Raw genomic sequence first — 22,200 nt, 5'->3', positions numbered from 1 at the left:
ATTTAGATGTTTTCCAATCATATCAATAATCCTAAATATATATATATATTTCAAACATATTACCCCATCCTAGAAATTTAGACAATTTGCCGTGTAAAATGTAAAAGAAAAAACAAAAAGTGTTTTGTGCGCAGCTAACAGACAAGGCAGGAGCGCAGGGAACCGGCTAATAGGAAATTGAAACAAAGCGGCTCCATTCAAACACGAACATGTTTAAAAACAAAGAACATTCAAAAATGCATCTCCCACGCGTTTCACACTGCTAGGGTACTTTCTCAAGGTCACTGATCTTGGAGCCATATTTTTCTTATGGAGATGAGAAGGTGGAACTTGTACCCAACCTTTGGTCAGCATATATCAAATGGTGCCTGAGCCCCAGGCGGCCATCACATGCCCAGACAATACTTGAACCGTGAAATGAGCAGAGGTCCATGTCAGAGCTGCCCCTTGACTTGCTTACCAGTGCTTGATGCGATGCTTGGTCTACAGCAGTTACTGAGATAGATGTACTGGGCTCTATTTCATCTAATGCAAGCTCTATATTTTCCTAGAGGGGATAGATGAGTGATTAGTATCTGCGAGACTACGATCAAAGTTATGGCATCATTAGAGTCAGTTAATTAGTCTATGCATGTACGAGATGGTGCAGGAAGTTCCCGGAGAAAATTCCCGGCCTTTATGGTAACCCTCTTATTATAATCCAGTAGGATTCTGGACAGGCTGCTGTATAGGAGTTGACCTGGGTTAAGGATACAAAAGTGGGTGTCCCTAAAAGGCTATTTCTTCTCTGACGTATGACCACCTGTTAATGCAGATACATGGACCTTCTTAAATAGCTCACATAAGATATGTGAAGGGTGTTAATAATTTCACCATTTCCATAAGGCTGCGCTTATGGTGCCGGCGATGCAAGGTCGCGGCGAAACAAATATATTGCTGCTGTCGCGTGCGCTTATAGTAGAAGTGGCGTGATGGAGCGACGGCTTGGTCGCGAGTTGATTTTTCCAGCGACCGCAGCGTGACGTCACCGTCGCGTCGCTGGCAGCGGCACTATAAGCCCAGCCTAATAGGTGCCCAAGCCCATATGGGAATAAGCTACATATGAAATATTATTAAGGATTCTAACTGGTTTGTGGTACAACCCTAAATTATAATTAGGGAGAATGGTTGTGACGTAACCTCGTCCAACAAATGTATCCCAGGAACTTCCTGCACCAAAAGCATTCAACCAATGAATGTTTAATCATCTAGAGCATTACTGCTATCAGACAGAATAAGTTATTAGTTCTACATCGAAGAAAAATCATTAAAAGGGAGGACTCAGAAAAGTAATGAAAACATGTGCTGTATAAAGAGGGAAGAGCAGCTCAGGCGCTATATAAGAAGTAAACTGGTAACTGCGGCAGGCTCCAACTTATGGAGGAGATGCTGAAAAACAAGTTGATTATGACAAACACAACAATAACCAGCAATAGATGAATACGCGGAGACTGGTTGGGTGAGGATGATACCTTTGGTTGGGTGAGGGTGATACCTTTATCCATGTACTGTTGTTTTGGGTGGAGGTATTTAAGAACACTAAGCCCTCTTCTTCAAACAAAACGCATTGCATTGTTGTACACTATGTAGCAAAGATGCCGATAACTAATAAAATATGGGAAATACATGAATGCAACTTAATCAGGTGTAAAATCACTGGTTTTAATGCCCTTTGGGAGCTTAGTTTCCCTCATTGTACTAACCACCTTGCTCTTAAAGATTCCTTCTCAGTAGGGCCAGCGTATACGGCGCTGGTTAAATAAATATGTATTCAACATCTTACATATACATATTGTATGAGATGCGGTTCACACACTTATTACAGTTCCATTTATTATAAATAATCCCCTCCATTTGCAACTGATCCTGATGGAGACAGGGCAGGTCGAAAGCACATTTTGTTGTAACCATAGTGGTCATCATCAATAGAGGTCATTCTGCCTCCTGCAGTGGCTTCCCAAATCTCTGGCCTACTCTTGGTTGAAGAAGCATAGAGACGTATCGGCAATTTGCATCACTCGACTAATGCTTGGGGATAGCTGCAAATTAATTTGCCTGATAGAAGGGGAGGATAGAAAAAAATATAGAAGTGTGGATTTAACCCTTTCACTGTAAAAGGCTTCCAAAGGATTATTCATTAAATTAAACATTTTGTTTTTTAACGCAGATAGGACTTTGGGAAACATCAATTTTAAATCCAACCCATTCACCCCTAGATGAGCCTACAATGCAATGAATACTCCAAGGAAACAAAAATGGATTAATGCCTGGAACAGCACCGTGCTCAGTGCAGCTGTGACTGTAAAGTCTGGCCACACCAAGCGTTATTAGTGCCAGACACACAACGTCGAGGATACCTCCTTGTATCGCTCAAGCTCCTGTGCAAAGGTCTTCTCGTGGAAAAGGGCCTGCAGCCTCTCTTGGGCGTAGTTGTGACACAGCTCCTCAAAGGTGGCACCTCGCCCCTGCTTCACCAGCTCTGGGTTCTGGAAGCCGGGAGTATCCACGATCATGATGGAGCAGAGGGAGTGCTGGTTGGATTTCAGAGCTCTGCGGGCACAGGAGAGGAAGCATAAGATGCACGGCATGCATTCAAACTAATGCACACACTCAGCTCAAATTAATCAGTTCATATTCATTTTCAATAGGACAAACTGAGTGCACTGAACACTCTCAAATTGGTAAGCGTCCACGAAGAATTTTTATCAGTTCATTTTAATGACGATATGAAGAATATTAGGAGTCAGCGGCAACACGTACTCAAGTTGGTGCATATTCATGTGCATCGGTTATCAATAATATTAATGTCGATAATAAAAAGAGTCAAAACAAATAACCCAAGGCACTGTGTATGCATAAGATAGTGAGCCTTTTATGTGGAGCGCTACACTTAAAATACACCCTCTTCTAACCTCTAAAATCATCCAGCACTTAAACGGCAGATATAAAGATTCTGAGCCTGTTTATGGACATGAGCACATAAATAACTTTTACTTAGTGCAGCAAAGTCATACTATGCTGTACACTGCAGAGTAACAAGCGCAGTGAATAGCTTTTTCTGAAGAGATTCACAGTGAGATAACGTGAGATGAAGTGATTTACCCACAGAGCACTGGCTGGTTATTGTATTGTATTGTATGTCTTTATTTATATAGCGCCAAAAGTGTACTCAGCGCTTCACAAAGACTACAGTACAGGGAATTTTAATAATACAATAAGTGCAGCAAAAATCAGACAATAGGAAAGGAAATCCCTGCCCCAAAGAGCTTACAATCTAAGAGGTTTGTGGGGAAACTTACAGAGAGAGCAGGTGAGGGAATACGTGCTGTAGATGGGTGTGCTTGGCCACAATGGGTGGTATAAGTGACTGTGGGACAGTAGCCATGAGTGCAGGCTTTTGGGATGCTTGATTTGTGGGGCAAGTTTTAAGGTTAGTCAGTGTTAAATGAAATGGCTAACACCATTTACAGGGGAAGAGATGGCAGGGAGGCGTGGGTAAGATCAGGTGTATATGTCTGGGTTCAGGCTTAGGGGAGATCCCCAGCAGCAGGAAGGAGTAGATAGAGGGTGTGAATAGAGGACTTGTGGGGGTGTTTTTTATTGAGGGGTAAAGAAGTTGTTGGGAGAGAGGTGTATAAATAATGGTGCAGTGGGGAGTGGGGATGTTGGAGAGAACAGGGATGTTCACAAAGGAGCGAGGAAACAGTAAACAGAAAAAGAAATAGGGAGGGCATAGTGAGCTACAGGAGGAGAGACTGGTCAGGTATTGGAGGCTAGGAAGAGTACAAAGAATCACCGCTTTTAGAAAGAAAAGTTCTCACAGTTGTAAAGTTGTTGTTCAGAGTTCAGATCCTCAATCTTCACCTCCAATTTCAACTCCAAGATTAACTCTGCTACACACTTAAATGTTACTAACTCCAAGATTAACTCTGCTACACACTTAAATGTTACTAACTCCAAGATTAACTCTGCTACACACTTAAATGTTACTAACTCCAAGATTAACTCTGCTACACACTTAAATGTTACTAACTCCAAGATTAACTCTGCTACACACTTAAATGTTTCTAACTCCAAGATTAACTCTGCTACACACTTAAATGTTACACAGCCATATGGCTCACAGCCAAAGTATCCTGCCTTAGGTATGCTAAAACACAGCCACATTGACTAATAATTAAGGGAGGGGTATGCCTAATCAACAGACACACCAAATTGTTAATTAAATGTTAGGATCTTGCAAATTGATAGTAGAATCCAGTTCACACATACCAATGTTAATACATTTTAAAATCTGTAGCAATTGATAGTAGAATCCAGTTCACACATACCTGTTTGAAGAAATACACATGGGCTCCTCATCTCCTTACAACCTCAACATATACATCACTGAGGGTTTAAGCATATTGACCATTTGCATCCCCTAAATGTTTTCATGCTATGTTATTACCTACTATCTTCACTCACAGTACGGCTATTAAATAAGGGCTCTCACCACACCCCTCCATCCTCTCTCGCCTAATCCCCTATCCCCATTCCTCCTCTCTCCAATTCTCCTCTCTCACCCCCCACTCCCCTTCTGACCCCCCAACTCCTCTCACCCCCCACCTCCTCCTCTCACCCCCTTACCCCACTCCTCCTCTCACCCCCTCCCCATTCCTCTTCCTACACCCCTTCTTCTCCTCTTCATCTATCAGCCCCCTCCTTCTCTTACTCAGTCCCCTCCTTCTCCTCTTCCTCTCACCCCTCCTTTGCTCTCCCCTTCCTCACCACCTTAGCTATGCCTACCTGCCGGTGGAGCAGGGCAGCAGAAGAGGAGGGCGTCAGCGGGAGAAGAGGAGTATGGAAGGAGCAGGGAAGAAGAGGAGGACCACGGCAGGAGGAGAGGAATGCGGAAGTAGAAGATGACGGACGGGGAAGAGTTGCACTGTAGCAGCAGCAGACACCGAAAGTCAGTGAAGACTTTCGGTTGGACCGCTGGGGCATGCTCCTCCATGGCCACCCGGCTCCCCTCCCGTGATCCTCCGTCCTCTTCTCCCACTGCCGCCCTCTTCCTTTGCTGCTGCCACCCTGTGCTTATTGCACTCTTCCACCACTGCTCTCGCCGCCCCCCAACAAAGGGGCCGCCCTAGGTGACCGCCTAAGTCGCCTAGTGGTTGCACCGGCCCTCGGGGCAGCACATGGCCATGGTGTAATATTTTAATTGTGGTGTTTCCTCTATTACAGTTCCCTGCATTCCTTGGTATCCCGTATGCCCTAGGACTGCTTAATTACCCTAATGCATTTCTATCAATCCTGAAGAAGGATAACCCAACGTATCCATGGTGACCACCACAATGCAGCTGTAAATATGACCGAACAATTAGCAGTAGAAGTAACTCTTCGCAACTAAAGGGTTTTAGGGATCAGTACTTCCATTTCTAATGTAGACTGTCACAAAAACACTTTGAAGCGATGGACTTCTGCTTTATGTGCTGCCAAGTCCATTACACAAACACTCGACGCATGTATTCATGGCCTAAGTGCATTGCACTATACTGTAGTAGCTGATAGATCAAACAGAATGTAACACACTCGTTGGAAACTGGAAGAGGGGGATAAGTGAGGTCTCTTAACATCCAATCAGTGACGCAGTTGCCTGATACTTGAACGCTTGGCAGCAGTCACACAATTCTTCTCAGCTACAAGTAATCAAAAGTTGATTCTAACAGAGCCCTAATTACCATAGTGTGCATGCTCATTAATAATTAGGGATATGTCGCCAGGTTAGCCTTCTTTATTGTAAGAGACGGTAACATTGCATAATTCATTTGCATATATTTTTTTAATATTTAGCTATGCAGGGTATGCAGCTCTGTATAAAACAAATCGAAGGCATAGTACGCCTGCATGCTGAAACCACCCTGGCAGCCAAGGAAAGCAAAGTGGTTGGTGGTGGCGGAGACAGGAGTGTAATAATGTGTGTGTATATGTATATATCTTCCGCTTCCACTAGCCTCCCTCTGCGAATATATATAAAACGGAAATAGCCGTGTTAGTCCAGTTGCGATAGTGCAGAATAAATGAGTACTTCAGTATTAGGTGATATCTTTTTTTAGTTGGACTAACAATTTATGTCATAGGACAAGCTTCCGAGAGTTCTCCTCTCTTCCTCAGGTCGGCAATACTGATTAACAAAGGGATCTATGGCTAAAACAGGGTTATATATATATATATATATATATATATATATATATATATATATATATATATATATACACACATATACATATATATATATATATATATATATATATATATATATATATATATATATATATATACATATACATACATACATAAACACATACACACAAGAATGCCTCCATAGTGTAATGCTTTTATTAATACAATGTGTAGTCACATTATAATGCACTTACAGAGTATACAAGATTAATACAGTTTATGTTGAATGTGTTCTGGAGGAATTCTTGCGCTTCTTTATATAATAGATGTGGATTATGGAAAGAAGAGGATACTTTATTTAGGAGGCTGCATCTATCCCTCTACTGTGGCTAACCTCTTGTGATCAAAGCATACATCGTTGTACAACCAACTAACCTCTAGATCTAGAAGTCATGTTTTTGTACGTTTGGGACTAACTATTGAACATTGTGAGCTGCTTGCATACTGTATAAAAGCATTTAGTTAGCCACAGAACGGTATTGACTGTTTTTGAATATTAAGCTTGGCATATATATGTGTGTGTGTGTGTGGTGTGTGGTGTGTGTGTGTGGTGTGTGGTGTGTGGTGTGTGGTGTGTGTGTGTGTGCGTGTGTATATATATATGTGTGTGTGTGTGTGTTTATATATGTATATGTGTGTGAGTATATACTGTATATGTATAATACAAGGCTCCTTACCAGGCAGACCATAGGATCCAGAGAATCCAGGGAACACACAGCAAGGAAGAGGCGGCACACTTAGTAATGATAAAAAAATGTATTCAGCAGCAGGCACAATCACAGACGTTTCGGTCCTAGGGACTCCCTTGATAAAGGTCCTGTCCCTAGGACCGAAACGTCGGTGATTGTGCCTGCTGCTGAATACATTTTTTTATCATTACTAAGTGTGCCGCCTCTTCCTTGCTGTGTGTTCCCTGGATTCTCTGGATCCTATGGTCTGCCTGGTAAGGAGCCTTGTATTATACCTTACTTATGGGACTAGCACCTATCTACATCTGTATTTGTGGGCCATCTGCTCTCTTATACTGTATAAGGGGCGGGTGGTAGGCTCGCGGAGGGGGGGCAGGCAACGTTGGCGCGTGGGTGCTGGACCCAGCGTGTCCCCCTCTTGGCCCGCTTTTGGCGGGCGCTTCCCTCCTCGATCGGGAGGAGGGTCCTATGTAGCCGTGCAGCGGGTGTGGTTCTCTCCCGGCGCTCCCCCGTTACCGCCCGCTGGCAGCTGTTTGAGCGGGGGGATGTTTGGGGGAGACTGGTGTGGTAGTCCCATAGCCTGGGTGCCACTGCTCCCCTCCACATCCACATCCACACCCACTGCCCCCCTCCACATCTACATTCACCAGCCTCCCTCCGCATCCACCAGCCTCCCTCCGCATCCACTGCCCTCCTCCTGATACCATCCCCAAGGTAAGTCTATGTATTGGGATGGTGGGTGTATTTTGTATATGTATTGGGGTGGTTGGTGTATTTTGTATATGTATTGGGGTGGTTGGTGTATTTTGTATATGTATTGGGGTGGTTGGTGTATTTTGTATATGTATTGGGGTGGTTGGTGTATTTTGTATATGTATTGGGGTGGTGGGTGTATTTTGTATATGTATTGGGGTGGTGGGTGTATTTTGTATATGTATTGGGGTGGTTGGTGTATTTTGTATATGTATTGGGGTGGTTGGTGTATTTTGTATATGTATTGGGGTGGTTGGTGTATTTTGTATATGTATTGGGGTGGTTGGTGTATTTTGTATATGTATTGGGATGGTTGGTGTATTTTGTACATGTATTGGGAAGGTGGGGGTATTTTGTATGTTATTGGGCAGGTGGGGGTATTTTGTATATGTATTGGGGTGGTGGGGGTCTTTTTAAAATATATAGGGGCCACCCCCCCACACCCAGTCAGTCATCCACCCACCCAGGCAGTCACCCAGGCAGTCAGTCAGTCATCCACCCACCCAGGCAGTCAGTCAGGCACAAAGGCAGTCACACACCCAGGCAGTCAGTCAGGCACAAAGGCAGTCACACACCCAGGCAGGCAGTCAGGCACAAAGGCAGTCACACACCCAGGCAGGCAGTCAGTCAGTCAGTCAGGCACCCAGCCAGTCAGTCAGGCACCCAGGCAATCAGTCAGTCACCCACCCACCCAGGCAGTCAGTCAGTCATCCACCCACCCAGGCAGTCAGTCAGTCATCCACCCACCCAGGCAGTCAGTCAGGCACAAAGGCAGTCACACACCCAGGCAGTCAGTCAGGCACAAAGGCAGTCACACACCCAGGCAGTCAGTCAGTCATCCACCCACCCAGGCAGTCAGTCAGGCACAAAGGCAGTCACACACCCAGGCAGTCAGTCAGTCATCCACCCACCCAGGCAGTCAGTCAGGCACAAAGGCAGTCACACACCCAGGCAGTCAGTCAGTCAGTCAGGCACCCAGGCAATCAGTCAGTCACCCATCCACCCAGGCAGTCACCCGCCCACCCAGGCAGTCACCCGCCCACCCAGGCAGTCACCCGCCCACCCAGGCAGTCTCACACACACACAATTCTTATTAGGAATGTATTCAATTTTTAAAAAGTGTGGCGCTCCATCGGGGCAGCACCACTTGTAGCAATCTCCTAGGATTTGTATTCGGATCGGCATAATTGCGGTCTCCCTACGGTGAGAGACACAGCCGACGGACATCCTAGCATCATCAAGAACACGTGGTTATGGGTGAGATATACATCGAGCACTGTGCATTTACCCATCTTCGCCGGAACTTTATAATACTATTGTGTATGCTCCATTGGACTTTACATGTGATCTATTGTCATAGCAATCTCCAATCTGTCTTCCTTTATTTACAAAGCTAGTCCCCTGGACCATATTGTGTGGTCAACACCAGCAAGGTTATCCTCTTTCACTTAGCAGCTGTATGTGGTGATTTCATTTTCATGTTTGTAAGCATTATTAGTAATATGTGTTTTATGGTATATGTTTATCCTATATAGATTATTTTGATAGGGGTGTTTATTAATTGTTTTAATAAATTGTCATATAATTCTTTTTTCTCTATTTGGACATTTGCACTAATTTTTTTGTTATATATATATATATTTATATAAACATACACAGAATAATAATAATAATATGCAGAAGTATACACATACAGTGTATGCTCACATACAGATACACATAATACATTATTATTGCGCATCACCATGAAATCTCTTCCATGTGCATTCTGTGCCCCCTAAATATAGTCCAGTCTCCTTACCTGTTTAGCAGAGAAATAAGCAGCATGAAAAGTTCAGAGTATAAGCCAGAGGCCATGCCTTCCAGGCACTCCAGCGCAGACAGCTTGGGACCTTTGTGTGGAAACGAAAATGAGTTGCAGGGGATATTACTTAACATTTAGCAAACAATGAAACAAGAGAACAAGAAAGAACCATCGGGATTCTCAGTTGTTCATGAAAGGTATTAACAACAGAAGAGGGAGGCAAGTGGTCAGGCCTCAAGTACAATGCCAGGCTCATTTCTAGATGCCCTAACTCCAAGACATGACTGAAATAGAGATGGTGCAATGAAGAGCAACTAAAACAGAGATTTCTATCATTAAACCTTTCAGGTACAGTAACATTAAAAAAACCTCTAACATGTACGTTGTGGAAGAACGTGACAAAATGGACGCCGCTGCTTCGCCGTGACTCACCCTGCCGCTGGAATCTCCACCGCCAGCCGTTACTGTCTAGGGTAGGGGGTTAATTTAAGGGGTTTTAGTACTTAGGGTTAATTTAAGGTTTTTAGTGTTTATGTTAGGGGTTTAAGGTTTTAGCTGTTCGCGTAGGGGGTTTATTTAAGGGGTTTCAGTGGGTAGGGTACCCGGTTAATTTAAGGTTTTTAATGCTTAGGGTAGGGGGTTATTTTAAGGGGTTATAGGGTAAGGGCTTTGGGTAGGGTATTTTAGGATAAGGCACTTACCTTAGTGGCAAAGTGGCCGGCGATGGCAGCTTCTAGCGGTTGGGTGAGTCGTGGCGAACCGTAAGCGGGCATTGGGAATATCAACACGGTAAAAGAGGGATGCACTTTTTAAGAGGGAGAAATATGCTATAGCAGAGGTTATGTCCTAAAGCAGGAGATGGTAACCTCAGAATATACATCTTCACTGTGATTTTGGCTGCTGCCCATCATGTGCGATGATAGCGGGAATGAAGGGAATTAGTATGGGAGAGGTCCGTGCTACCCCTGTGTAAAGCATCCCAAGTACTGTGCAGGGAGTTGCAGACTAGATTAACACGGTATCAAAATATACAGATATCTAGACCAGAATGGTCTTATACAGTAACTCTATAAAAGTACTATTGCGATATAAGTGTGCGTAACAATTTGTTGTACAAATGAATTTATGTTTGGATTATACAGAACAGGTTGTGGGGTACATAGTGGAGATTAGAGCAACCCGGGGTACATAATAAGGTATCCTAACCACTGAAAAACAGAGTGGAGGAAAAAGAACACATAGGCTTCACAGCAGGCTGGAAACCAGACAGATTATGTGGGTCAGGATGTCTTCATCTAAAGTGCCGTTTTCTGCAGGTCACATACTGTAAAAGATAGCTGTCACCACAATATTTTCCTTCCCTGTTATTATTACCCCTATTTTTCCTGCGTTTATTTTTTTTGTGTGTGTCGATGAAAACTGAACGCAGGAAAGCAAGAGAAGATGATGTCGGCCTAACATCGGCGGTAGCGCTGGAGATGTTTCAATTAGGGATTTGTAGGAATGGTTACGCAATGCAAAGTCACGGGGGAGGGGGAAATAGAGATTAGGCGATGTAAAAGCCAGATTTGAGTTTGTTTGTGTGTGTGTAGCAGTGAATGCAAAATGTGCTGGCTTAACACGTTCATTGCCAGAATGTGTGAGGAGTGGTTGACCCAGATTAGTAAAAGCGGCTATGAAAGTATACAACCGTACAAGACCAGGAACCAAGTTAAAAGGGGCAGCCCCCTCCAAAGACAAAAGTGCAGGGTTGCACAAACTAGGAGGGCGCAAGATATTTTAAGGGGGGTCAGAGGACCACGGGAGTGGTGGCAGAGGACGTCGGCGGGAGAAGGCGACAGAGGACCACCAGAGAGGCGCAGGGCGACAGAGGACGACGGGGAGGAGCGTGTCCCAGCGATTTGACCCGGAAGTCTTCGCTGACTTTCGGTGTCTGCCGCTGCTACACTGCTCTCCTCCCCGGCCGTCCCACTCTGCCGTCCTGCTTCGCTCCCGCCATCCAACTCCTCTGTCGCCCCTCCGAACTCTTCTCCCGTTGCTGTTCTCCTCTGTCACCGCCTTGCTCCTCTCCCAGAGTCCTCCTCTCCCACGGCCCACCTCCACCGAAGCCAGGTAGGCGTTGTTGATGGGGTGAGAGGAGGAAGAGGGGGTGAGAGGAGGCAGGGGTGAGGAGTGAGATGAGGAGAGGGGTGAGATGAGCAGAGGGATGACCGGTGGAGATGAGGAGAGGGGTGAGAGGAGGAGGGGATGAGGAGAGGGACAAGGGGAGGAGAGGGTGAGAGGAGGAGAGTGGAGCAGAGGGGATGAGAGAGAGAAAAGGGGGTGAGAGAGATGAGGAGAGAGGGAGAGAGACAGAGAGGATGAGGAGGGGACGAGAGAGAGGATGAGGAGGGAGGGCGAGAGAGAGAAGATGAGGAGGGAGGGCGAGAGAGAGAGGATGCGGAGGGAGGGAGAGAGAGAGAGAGGAGGATGAGGGAGGGCGAGAGAGAGAGGATGAGGAGGGAGGGCGAGAGAGAGAGGATGAGGGAGAGAGAGAGAGGAGGATGAGGGAGGGCGAGAGAGAGAGGATGAGGAGGGAGAGAGAGAGAGGAGGATGAGGGAGGGCGAGAGAGAGAGGATGAGGAGGGAGGGCGAGAGAGAGGATGAGGAGGGAGGGCAAGAGAGATGATGAGAACAAATTGCAGTCCGTATTATCTTATATTACTACACTGATTTATTTTGCTGTTTTAAAAATGTTGAAGTATGAAAGTATTTTTATATATTTGTATTCACATTTATATTGTATAACTATTAAGTTTTTTTTTCCATGTGATTAGGATTACATCAGGCAAGGGGGCGCAGACTATTATCACGGAGGAAAAGGGGGACTTGATGTAAAAAGTTTGCTCACATGCAACATGCCAAGGACAGTGGCATGTTAAAAGTAGCAAATTAACACTTTAAGTGAAAGAAACCAGACGAGTACCCTCTGCGTGATAAAGAAAAGCTTTAGAGGGTTTTTACCATTTTGATCTGATGTTTCCTGGTGATAAGACTGTTTGCCAGCCCTCGGATCTAAAGGTAAATTGTTGTTTTTGTTTTGTCAGCTGTTTGTATAGTAATTATGATGTCATCATAAATCATACAAACAGAAACACGGGCTCAAATTCAGCAGCGCCAAAGAAAAGGGAAACACATTTATTTTATCCATGGTCAAAAAAGTACTTTTGTTATTTTAAGGATGACTGAAGCTTTCTACATTTTTATTTTCACCTATTACATGTGGCCTTTTAACGACCATTTTTTTTTTTTACTCTGAAAGTAAACTTTTGCACAACGGTCTCTATTTACATTTCATCTTTGCATTAGCGTAATGTGGCTTCTCTGCAGGGGGGGCCCTCATGTTGTGTCCTAATAGGACATATCTCCTACACCACTTCCCATTACCAGCACATCGGTCCATTCTTAAAGCTGCAGGGAGCTGCCTTATTCGACCGGCCGGCAGGATAAATGGTAATTTGCAGAGGGAAAAAGCAGCGGGTATGTTGCTCGGGGCTCACTGCTCCCACTGTCCACGCAGATTTTAACAAGCACCCAAAATAATGACTTTGGGTCGAGGGGCAACTATTTGTAAGGCAGTCAGCATCTGACATATGTGCAGACCTATATATCTGTGTTCTGCATTTCTTTGTACGCTGCAACATCGTGTTGTATTTGTTTCATTTTAAACAAATACATTAAAAAAAATAACTGATGTACTGTCATGCTAATAACAACATGTACACAACATCTTTATACTCTAACATGCTCAAGTAGATGCACCTGCGTGGAGCAAACAGTCTGTGTGTTGTGTATGTGTGCAAATATTAATAAGATAATTTGTTTGGTTTCATCCAGTATTATGACATCAGCTACACAAACCAATTAAATCAGTGGAATATAGAGGTAATGATCACTGAGGTGCTGAAGCACTGAGCAGCTCTTTAATGCAGATTTTGTGCGTTTGTATCTCCAAATTTAATTGGTTACTTCAATGAGTTACATGACCATGATAATAATAGTTTTTTTTCTTGTATAGCACTGACAGTGCACACAGTGGCACAGGGAGATAACATGACTTGCCCAAGGTGACAAGGAGCTGGCACCGGGAATTGAACCAGGTTCCCCTGATTCACATTCAGTGACGTTGTTTTCAGAGTCAGCGCCTTTACTCACTGAGACACTCCTTCAGCCCTTCAAATACTTCCACTGGCTCTGCTCGTGTACACAATTTGCTGTGCGATTATATATATCGTAATGATAACATTCTTCAACAGCAGTGAGATACTGCTCCCTACCTGAGCCATCTCCCAGGCTCCCGTCGTCAAGGCCTTGGCGGAAAGACGTGGACTTCTGTAAGCCACCGGTTTTGGGTTGGTGCTTGAATACGGATGAGGAGAGTTCTTCCAGTGAGCAGCCTAAGAGATACGCAGCTTTCTGCGCCCACTCGTGCCGGGCAAACTGCTTCCTGCCAGCTGTGGAAGGGCATATACATTGGTGAGAACATGGTGGAAGCATCCCCTTCAGCAACAACGTGCGACAGAACAGCAATACCAGGGAGAGGGGTTGAAAGCTCTGCGACTTCACTTTTTTAATCACCCAAATGGCACGCGGTGTGAAAAGCATTGCTACAGAGCTCTTCTGCCTTAAACTGAACCCTGATGACACTGTGACTTTTCACTGTTTTGCAATTGTTTCTCCCATTGTGAGAGAATGGGAGATTAATACTATAATGTATGCCCCTTGTAGTGATGTTAAAAGTGCTGCTACAAAAAAAAGTAAACCTTGTATACAGCACTACCCAAAAATAATCGATAATGTTTGACTATTGCTTTGCAAATACACATACTCCTTTTCTAATTAATAAGCTTGAAAATAGCACGTATTATTATGTAAACTGGGCGAAACAATATTGGGGTGAAACTCTCTCTGCTGGGTGTTGCTGTTAAGGTGCACTGCCCTATTAACGGCCATCAGACACCAAGGAATGGTGAAGTCACACACAGCAAGGAATGAAACACACTTCAATAATGAATGAGGTAAAGTACCCATCACCTCTCCAGAACCAGCTCTCCAACAATGAATGAAGAACAAGCAGCAGCCACCAAGTAGAATGCAATTATTTCCCTCCACCAACAAATTAAACACAGCTCCAGTCAACATGGGCGGAAATTTCGTATGGATAAAAACATGGAAATACAGCCCTACGCCCACCACAGAAGCCAAACACATGACACTGGCTACGTGACCATGGGATAGATTTTTGTTGTGAGAAGAGGATGTATGTAATAATGTTGTTCATAACGGGATGGGAACGATCTGGATGGAAATGCGTTAATCTGAGAGCAGGAACCTGGCTGCTGTGGTAACATGCAAGGCAGAGTCAGAGATGAAACAATGTACAGTGCCGGCACAGGAGTCTCTTGGACAAGTCGCACACATGAGAAGTGAGACCTTCTGTGTAGACAATTACTCAATTCCCTTTTCTCATACAGTGTTTAATATAGAGGGCAGATCTTCAGCATAGACAGATAAGAGAAGACCGAAATCATTGGGAAGGGTAACAATGAAACATGATAAAAACACTTATTTTTACCTTCATCTGCTTCTGTAATGCAACGGAGCAGCATGCAACATGCAAATAAAAACACGCAGTTAGAAATGAAAAACAGTGCATCGTGGTTAACCAGCTTACAGCTCTGAATAGGAGGGCTTTATTCTTAAAAAAAGACGAGAAGAACAGAACAGGTCGCAGGTTGAGGACGCGCAAAGCCAGGCATCTGTGTGCTGTTCTAGTGTACACTACAAACCAGAGGTGCAGCCCATTCATGGGATTACAGAGGGTCTCTGCTGGAGGGCCAGTGATTTCATATTCTGCACAAACCTCCCTCGCGCCCAGAAGAGCCTTTAGTGCATGCAATGAACTTTGACCAATCTGGTGGGGAAGGTGTTAAACAAGCACAGGCGTTCAATTGACAATATATGATCTAGTTTGCTCTTCTGAACTTCTGGGCGTCTTTAACTGCAGTTTAAGCAGCCACTTTGGTCTAAGCTTGGAAACCATCTCCACCCCTCGCTCTCTTGCCTTAGTCCTCTTAATAATTCCAACTTTAATTCAAGCAAGATGACTTTTACCCTATTTACTGTTGAGAAAATTTCAATGTAGGGCCCTTGTTGGAGCAAAAGGGTTAGAGACAGAGCTATTAACCTCTTGCTGGCAAGGAGGGCGTGCAAAGCAATGCATTGTTGTAGCACTTTTGACAGAGGGGGTTAACACTTCCTTTTACCCGGGCGCATGGGGCTTGATAATAACTCACTGAGAGGGATCCTTAGAAGAAAAAAAGACGGCACTCCAGTGGACTTGGTCAAAGAATAATTTTAGTAATGAAAAAGTACAGGGATCAACGTTTTCGGTCCCAATTGTATCTTGACAAAGGTCCACACTAGGAGCGAACGTTGATCCCTGTACTTTTTCATCACTAAAATTATTCCTTGACCAAGTCCACGGGAGTGCCGTCATTTTTCTCCTTCTAAGGAACTGCTACACCTCAACCCGTTCGGGCTTTCAGAGTACCCGTGGCAGCTCTTCACCATAACTGAGAGTGCCCCTATTTTCTTCGTCACCGAGAGGGGTAACGTCTCCTGTGTGCAGGCTAAAAACAGTCCGCAGGTTTCAGGTCAAACCAAACTGCCTAAACATGCAGTTACATCAGCATGCAGAGACACGGCACAAAAGGAAGGCATGCATCAAAACCATGCACTAACAGTACAGCTAAGAAAGAGGCGAGGCCGCAAAGTTCTAACCAAGTGGGACATCGTAAGAAAGATAGGAGGACACTTTGAGGCCTACAGTGCAGTTCCATGCAGAGCCTTGATAGCGACAGTAATGGGTACTTCATACTGTAATCAAACTCTGGCCTGCGACCACTAGTGTCTTTAACGGTTATCCATAATACACAAAATGGTATCATTGGGTGCACTTTGAACAAGAAAATGAGAACAATGCCGGGAGCTCCAGCTTACACACTCAGCCCAGATACCAAGTATTTTAAAATATGCCAGGACATTATTTTGCATGTATTTTATTTGTCAATGTTTCGGTGTCCACACAAAGGCGATGACTGCCACCTTTTCTCCTGTGGAGCGTGTGTGGAGCCTGAGTGCGTGTGGAACGTGAGTGCGTGTGTGGAACGTGAGTGTGCGCGTGGAACGTGAGTGCGCGCGTGGAACGTGAGTGCGCGCGTGGAATGCGAGTGCGTGTGTGGAACGTGAGTGCGCGTGTCTGTGCCAAGCGTTCGTGGAGCGCACATGTTCAGTATATTTAACCCACACAACACATGATGACTGCTATTAATTCCACTTTAAGACACTTGTTTCTTTCATTGATGCCACAGTCCCGGCTTGCAAGTCCTTGAGCAAATCCTTTTATATCCTTAAAATAAAGAAATTCAAGGCAGGGATTAACTGCGCAGCATTGACTGGCTGTGTTAAAATACGTCCCTATTAAAAAGGGCCCAGCAATGCAATTGGCGTGCAACAAGGTATTGGAGATATCACAGGTGTGGGTCGACGGGAACTTCTTCCCAAATAATTTCTTTTCTCCGCCTTTTCGCAGGCTGGGCAGAGATAATGCAGGAAATGAGGCAAGCAAGCGTCCATAACAGCAGAACATTCCTGCATCACGTCAAGCAGGGTAATGCTCCAGCCCTGCTCTGTGCACTGACATCACCACCTCATACCTGGAGGTCCTGAGAGGCTAAAGGGAGCTGGGTAATGCTCCAGCCCTGCTCTGTGCACTGACATCACCACCTGGAAGACATCCTGTATTTTCTTCTCCGTGGAAAGCTCTTAACATACAGAATGATACAATCAATGTGAATAGCTACCCTGAAGAGCTTGCAATCAATCGCTCTACACAATAACATGCTCCTTGTCTTTTTTTTTTCCCCACGGGATGTCACAGCGTGACTGTCACTAGCTTTGTATGGGCGAACATAGACAAGGGACTTCTTACGCCACCTGTCCCTTCCTACTAATATGCATCAGAGGACCATGAAAAAAAAAAAAAGTCCGGGTTTCTAGGGAACTGTGGCGGTGGTCGGGGAGATTAAAAAAAAAAAAATGATATCAAAATATGATGCATTGATAGTGATTTGTGGCTTAAAAATAAACTGGCGCACCACCAGCTGTGTATTAGCAATCTTATTTTGGTACACAGAGACAGATTTGCTCAAGGACAAACAAATCAGGACAGCAACAGGGAATTTCTTATTGCTCAAAATTATTTGGCAACCGCCAATAATTACATATGGTGAGCTTCAGGTTACGTTATTTCTATGTAGGAAGCTGGAATTACTCATTCCAATTCCTGCTGCTTCCCCAAAACTTGTTTCATCCTGCCCCCTGGTGGTACAAACCAAAAATAGTCAATTTACTCATACAGTATTTTTCCACCTTTTTGAAGTGAAACTTCTTTAGTGGCACCTATTCTGATGGGGTAAAATGGAGAGTTGGGGCGAAATGTGAAACGGAAGTGACGTCACGGCTCCCCCCCACTCCCCCCACATGTCTGGTGTCACATGCGGCGCCGCACCAAACGGGCGCTGCTCCCCCCCAAACGGGCGCTGCTCCCCCCCACACGGGCGATCGCCGCTGGCGCCGCTCCTAACGGCTGCCATTCCCCCCACACGTCCGCTGCCATGCCGCGCATGCGCACTACTAATGGCGACGCTTAAGGACTTCTGCACATGCGCAGAAGCGGCTGGCAGCGGAGCCGTTGGTAAGAGAAGCAGGACGTTCGGGCGGCTCAGTACCGGCCTCTTCACCCCTCCCTGGCTCCTCCGGTCCCCGGCCCCTCCCCAGTCCCCGGCTCCTCCCCAGTCCAGACAAAGCCGGAGATCCCGGAAGAGATTAAGAAACGGAGAGATGGGGGGAAGAAACGGAGAGGTGGGGGGAAGGAGCGGAGAGGTGGGGGGAAGGAGCGGAGAGGTGGGGGGAAGGAGCGGAGAGGTGGGGGGAAGGAGCGGAGAGGTGGGGGGAAGGAGCGGAGAGGTGGGGGGAAGGAGCGGAGAGGTTGGGGGAAGGAGCGGAGAGATGGGGGGAAGGAGCAGAGAGGTGGAGGGAAGGAGCGGAGAGGTGGAGAGAAGGAGCGGAGAGGTGGGGGGAAGGAGCTGAGAGACGGCAGGGGGCAGACTAGTGGTGCTGCTTAGTGTAATACAGGAGGGGAGACTAGATGTGCTGGAGTCCTCGATAGGAAGAGTGTGAGAGCAACAGGCTGTCACTGTGTGACTCACAGAGAGGTAACCAGGAGAGGGACTGAGGCTCACACACAGAGAGGTAACCAGACACACACAGGAGAGGAGACAGGCTGCCGGTTATAACACTCACAGTCACACTCACAGTCACACGCACAGTCACACGCACAGGCACAGGCACACTCACTCACAGGCACGCTCACTCACAGTCACAGGCACGCTCACTGACTCACAGGCGCACTCACTCACAGGCGCACTCTCAGTCTCAGGCGCACTCTCAGTCACAGGCGCACTCTCAGTCACAGGCGCACTCAGTCACAGGCGCACTCTCAGTCACAGGCGCACTCTGTCACAGGCGCACTCTCAGTCACAGGCGCACTCTCAGTCACAGGCGCACTCTCAGTCACAGGCGCACTCTCAGTCACAGGCGCACTCTCAGTCACAGGCGCACTCTCAGTCACAGGCGCACTCTCAGTCACAGGCGCACTCTCAGTCACACGCACACTCAGTCACACGAGGAATTCACACTTAGTGCAAATAGCTAATACAGGGGATGTGTGCCGAGCACGCGCATTCTAAGTCAAATTTATTTGCGTTTTGTCATTGAGATTGTATTTTGATTTTTAATTAAAACATCACCAACACAAATACAATTTCTGTGACAAAAGTCAAAGAAGTTTCACTTACTATGCGCATGCACAGCACACGCAGCTTTTTTTTTGGTTAAGATACCCAATACTTATATTGTGAAATTTTGAGGAACGCCAACCCCCTCTAATCGCGCATCTGAGATCAGCTCTCTCTAATAGTGTGTCTCCGATCAGATGCATTGTAAGGAACCCCAACCCTCTCTAATAGTGTGTCTGAGATCAGATGCATTGTAAGGAACCCCAACCCTCTCTAATAGTGTGTCTGAGATCAGATGCATTGTAAGGAACCCCAACCCTATCTAATAGCGTGTCTGAGATCAGATGCATTGTAAGGAATCCCAACCCTCTCTAATAGCGCGTCTGAGATCAGATGGATTGTACGGAACCCCAACCCTCTCTAATAGCGCGTCTGAGATCAGATGCGTTGTCAATTGTTCTGTATTTGATACAATTTTCAAATTACCTGAATATTGCAGGGAAAACTTTACGGATGCCCGCGGAACCTAAGCGTTCCCAGTTCAAAAACGCTATACAAATAGCTCGAGCTCACTATGCCAGCCTTCCTTTCCCCTCGCCATCACAGCATTGCCCAGACACCTGCACTGCAGGCCCCTTCGTCTGAGCCAGAAATCTGTTGTGTACAGCATTGGTACTGCATCTAGTAGCGAGTGCATAGAATCTGCAACGCATTGTGCGCACGGAAAATACTTCTCCCCTAAATTCCTTACTCGGATAGTGCCTGCGGAGGAGAAATGGCTGTGCTAAAGCCTTTCTCAGAAAGTTTTAAGAGCATAAAGACAGATGATGGAGTTACATGGTGGAAAAGCCAGACTCATAGGACAAGTCAAAAGATTTGCTCATAGCTATAGCCCTTGCAGTGGTCAGTGATTACAGCTGCCCAACTGGAATGCACCAACGCCATGCTCCATGCCAGGTGGCAAGTGAGTGTGAAGTGGAGTAGTAGCCATGGGCTCCACCTCTGGAAGATGAGAAAAGGGAAAGTGCACACAAGGCCAATGAAAGGCATGACAAGAGATATAAAACGCTTTATAAAATAAAAGGGAGTTACCAAGAGCATCTACATCTGAGACTGCAGGGAAGGCAAGGGTTAACACAACAACACAGGGGTTATACAGAGTCATAAAGCGTGGCAGTAGAGATGAGCGAAAAAGGACACAACCCAGTTTGCAAATTAGTTTTTATATATAAAATTTTCGCAAAAATGTAAACTTTTATTTTATTTTTTATTGTTTTAGAAATTTACATTTTGCTGAGGCAAATTGACAATTTGGGGGTGAAAATGGCAACTCCTTGCTATTTTATTGGTGAAATGTTGCCATTTTCATCATCATCATTTTTTTTATCATGTAACCTGGCAAATGTTTTTTTTCAACATTCGCCATATTGCAATAAAAAGAAATAAATCACAAAAAACAGCTAATTTCGCACATCTCTACACGTCACTTCCAAACACAACCCACATAATAACGCGTGGTGTACTCTGTAAAGGGATGCACATTACTCCTCTGTTTTGTAGATTTGTATTCACAGACCAAAAATATAAATATAAAAAACTAGAGTGCCCCCCAATGCCAGCACCAAAGGGGTTAAAGAGGTAACCCAAGGGGGCAATTATATATATATATATATATATATATATATATATATATATATATATATATATATAGTTGAAGCAGAGGGTCTCCGGAGCTGAACCCCATTAATTTCAGCTCCGGGGCCCCAATGCTTCCAGAGATAATTACCTCTGAATTAGGTGCTGGTAGACGCTCTCCTCGGCTACCAGTGTTCACAATATGTTCTCTGTTCAGAAATCTCGGGCCCTGCGAACCAATAGGAAGCCGTGATGTCATCGGTGCGGATTCCTATTGGCCCATGTGACACGGGAGCTTCAAACTTGAAATCCCTGCTTGCTGAGTCAGAGCAGCTACCGGCACCTAATTTGGAGGTATCTGCGGAAGTAGTGGGTCGCCTGAACGGAAATTAACGGGCTCAACTCCGGAGATCCCCAGCTTCCCCGGCTTGGATGATGGACAGCTGTGGCAGGCTTCTCCCATTCAGCCACACAAAGCTTTCGACCTATTGGCAGTTGGCTTGCCTCTCAGAGTAAGGGGCGATTCATTCCGAAAAAGGGTTTTGACACATTGGTTCCACTCCACTGGTGATCATTAATGAATGAAATTCCCATTAAATATTTGGCAGTGCCCCTGTATTTAGTAAAGACATTTATTTTGTCCCACTGGCTTGGTAACTAATCAAAAAGAGGCCAAGTCAGTATCACTTCCTTATGAAGCATGCTGTTGCGAAACACGTTGAGGTCACGAAAGGCTGCTCAACGCGCTCATCCATTGGCTGGAGCAGAGAATCCGGGGCGTTCGAGTGGAGAAGTGATCGCCGAATGCTGGTGCAGTCCGGACAGATCATCAGCGCCAGCAAACGGTTACCCGCTCTTTCACTCATGGCCAGTACCTGTTCCCATCAGTGCGATCTCATGTTTAGTCACTGTGTTACACTGCATTAAGGTGCCGATTGCCAGTTTGACTGAATTTACGACTATTTAGTCTGTGCATTTGTGTTTGTTCTGTATGTGATAAGGAGGGATTGTATACCTTGTTTTGAAGAGGGGCTGTGACGCCTTTTATCCTATTGTATTATATTAAGAGTATGGTCTTCCAATTGATGTTTATCACTTACTTGAATGTGATCATTTTATTTGAGTTCATGCAATAATCCCTGGTGCGCATTGTGTG

The 22,200-nt window shown here is 45.4% G+C and overlaps 1 protein-coding gene across 19 annotated transcripts in view; it reads right to left on the bottom strand.

Annotated features, from left to right (window-relative positions):
* Nucleotides 1-22,200, bottom strand: part of MYO18A (myosin XVIIIA) — a 207,796-nt gene that overhangs the window by 143,053 nt on the left and 42,543 nt on the right. For 16 of the 19 annotated variants that reach the window (XM_075594641.1, XM_075594644.1, XM_075594629.1 and 13 more), the window contains 5 exons: nt 17,268-17,375; nt 13,827-14,003; nt 9,508-9,598; nt 2,397-2,589; nt 461-547 (listed from right to left, as the gene is read on the bottom strand). In XM_075594641.1, the coding sequence (XP_075450756.1) occupies nt 461-547; nt 2,397-2,589; nt 9,508-9,598; nt 13,827-14,003; nt 17,268-17,375 (656 nt within the window). Of the gene's footprint in view, nt 1-460; nt 548-2,396; nt 2,590-9,507; nt 9,599-13,826; nt 14,004-15,124; nt 15,174-17,267; nt 17,376-22,200 lie in introns of those variants that run through there. The other 3 variants (XM_075594634.1, XM_075594646.1, XM_075594647.1) reach the window with 2 other exon arrangements.

Source organism: Ascaphus truei, chromosome 3 (genome assembly GCF_040206685.1).
Source record: "Ascaphus truei isolate aAscTru1 chromosome 3, aAscTru1.hap1, whole genome shotgun sequence".
NCBI classification, from domain to species: domain Eukaryota; kingdom Metazoa; phylum Chordata; class Amphibia; order Anura; family Ascaphidae; genus Ascaphus; species Ascaphus truei.
Note: the sequence above shows the minus strand (reverse complement) of the source record. Positions and strands in the feature narration are given on the sequence as shown.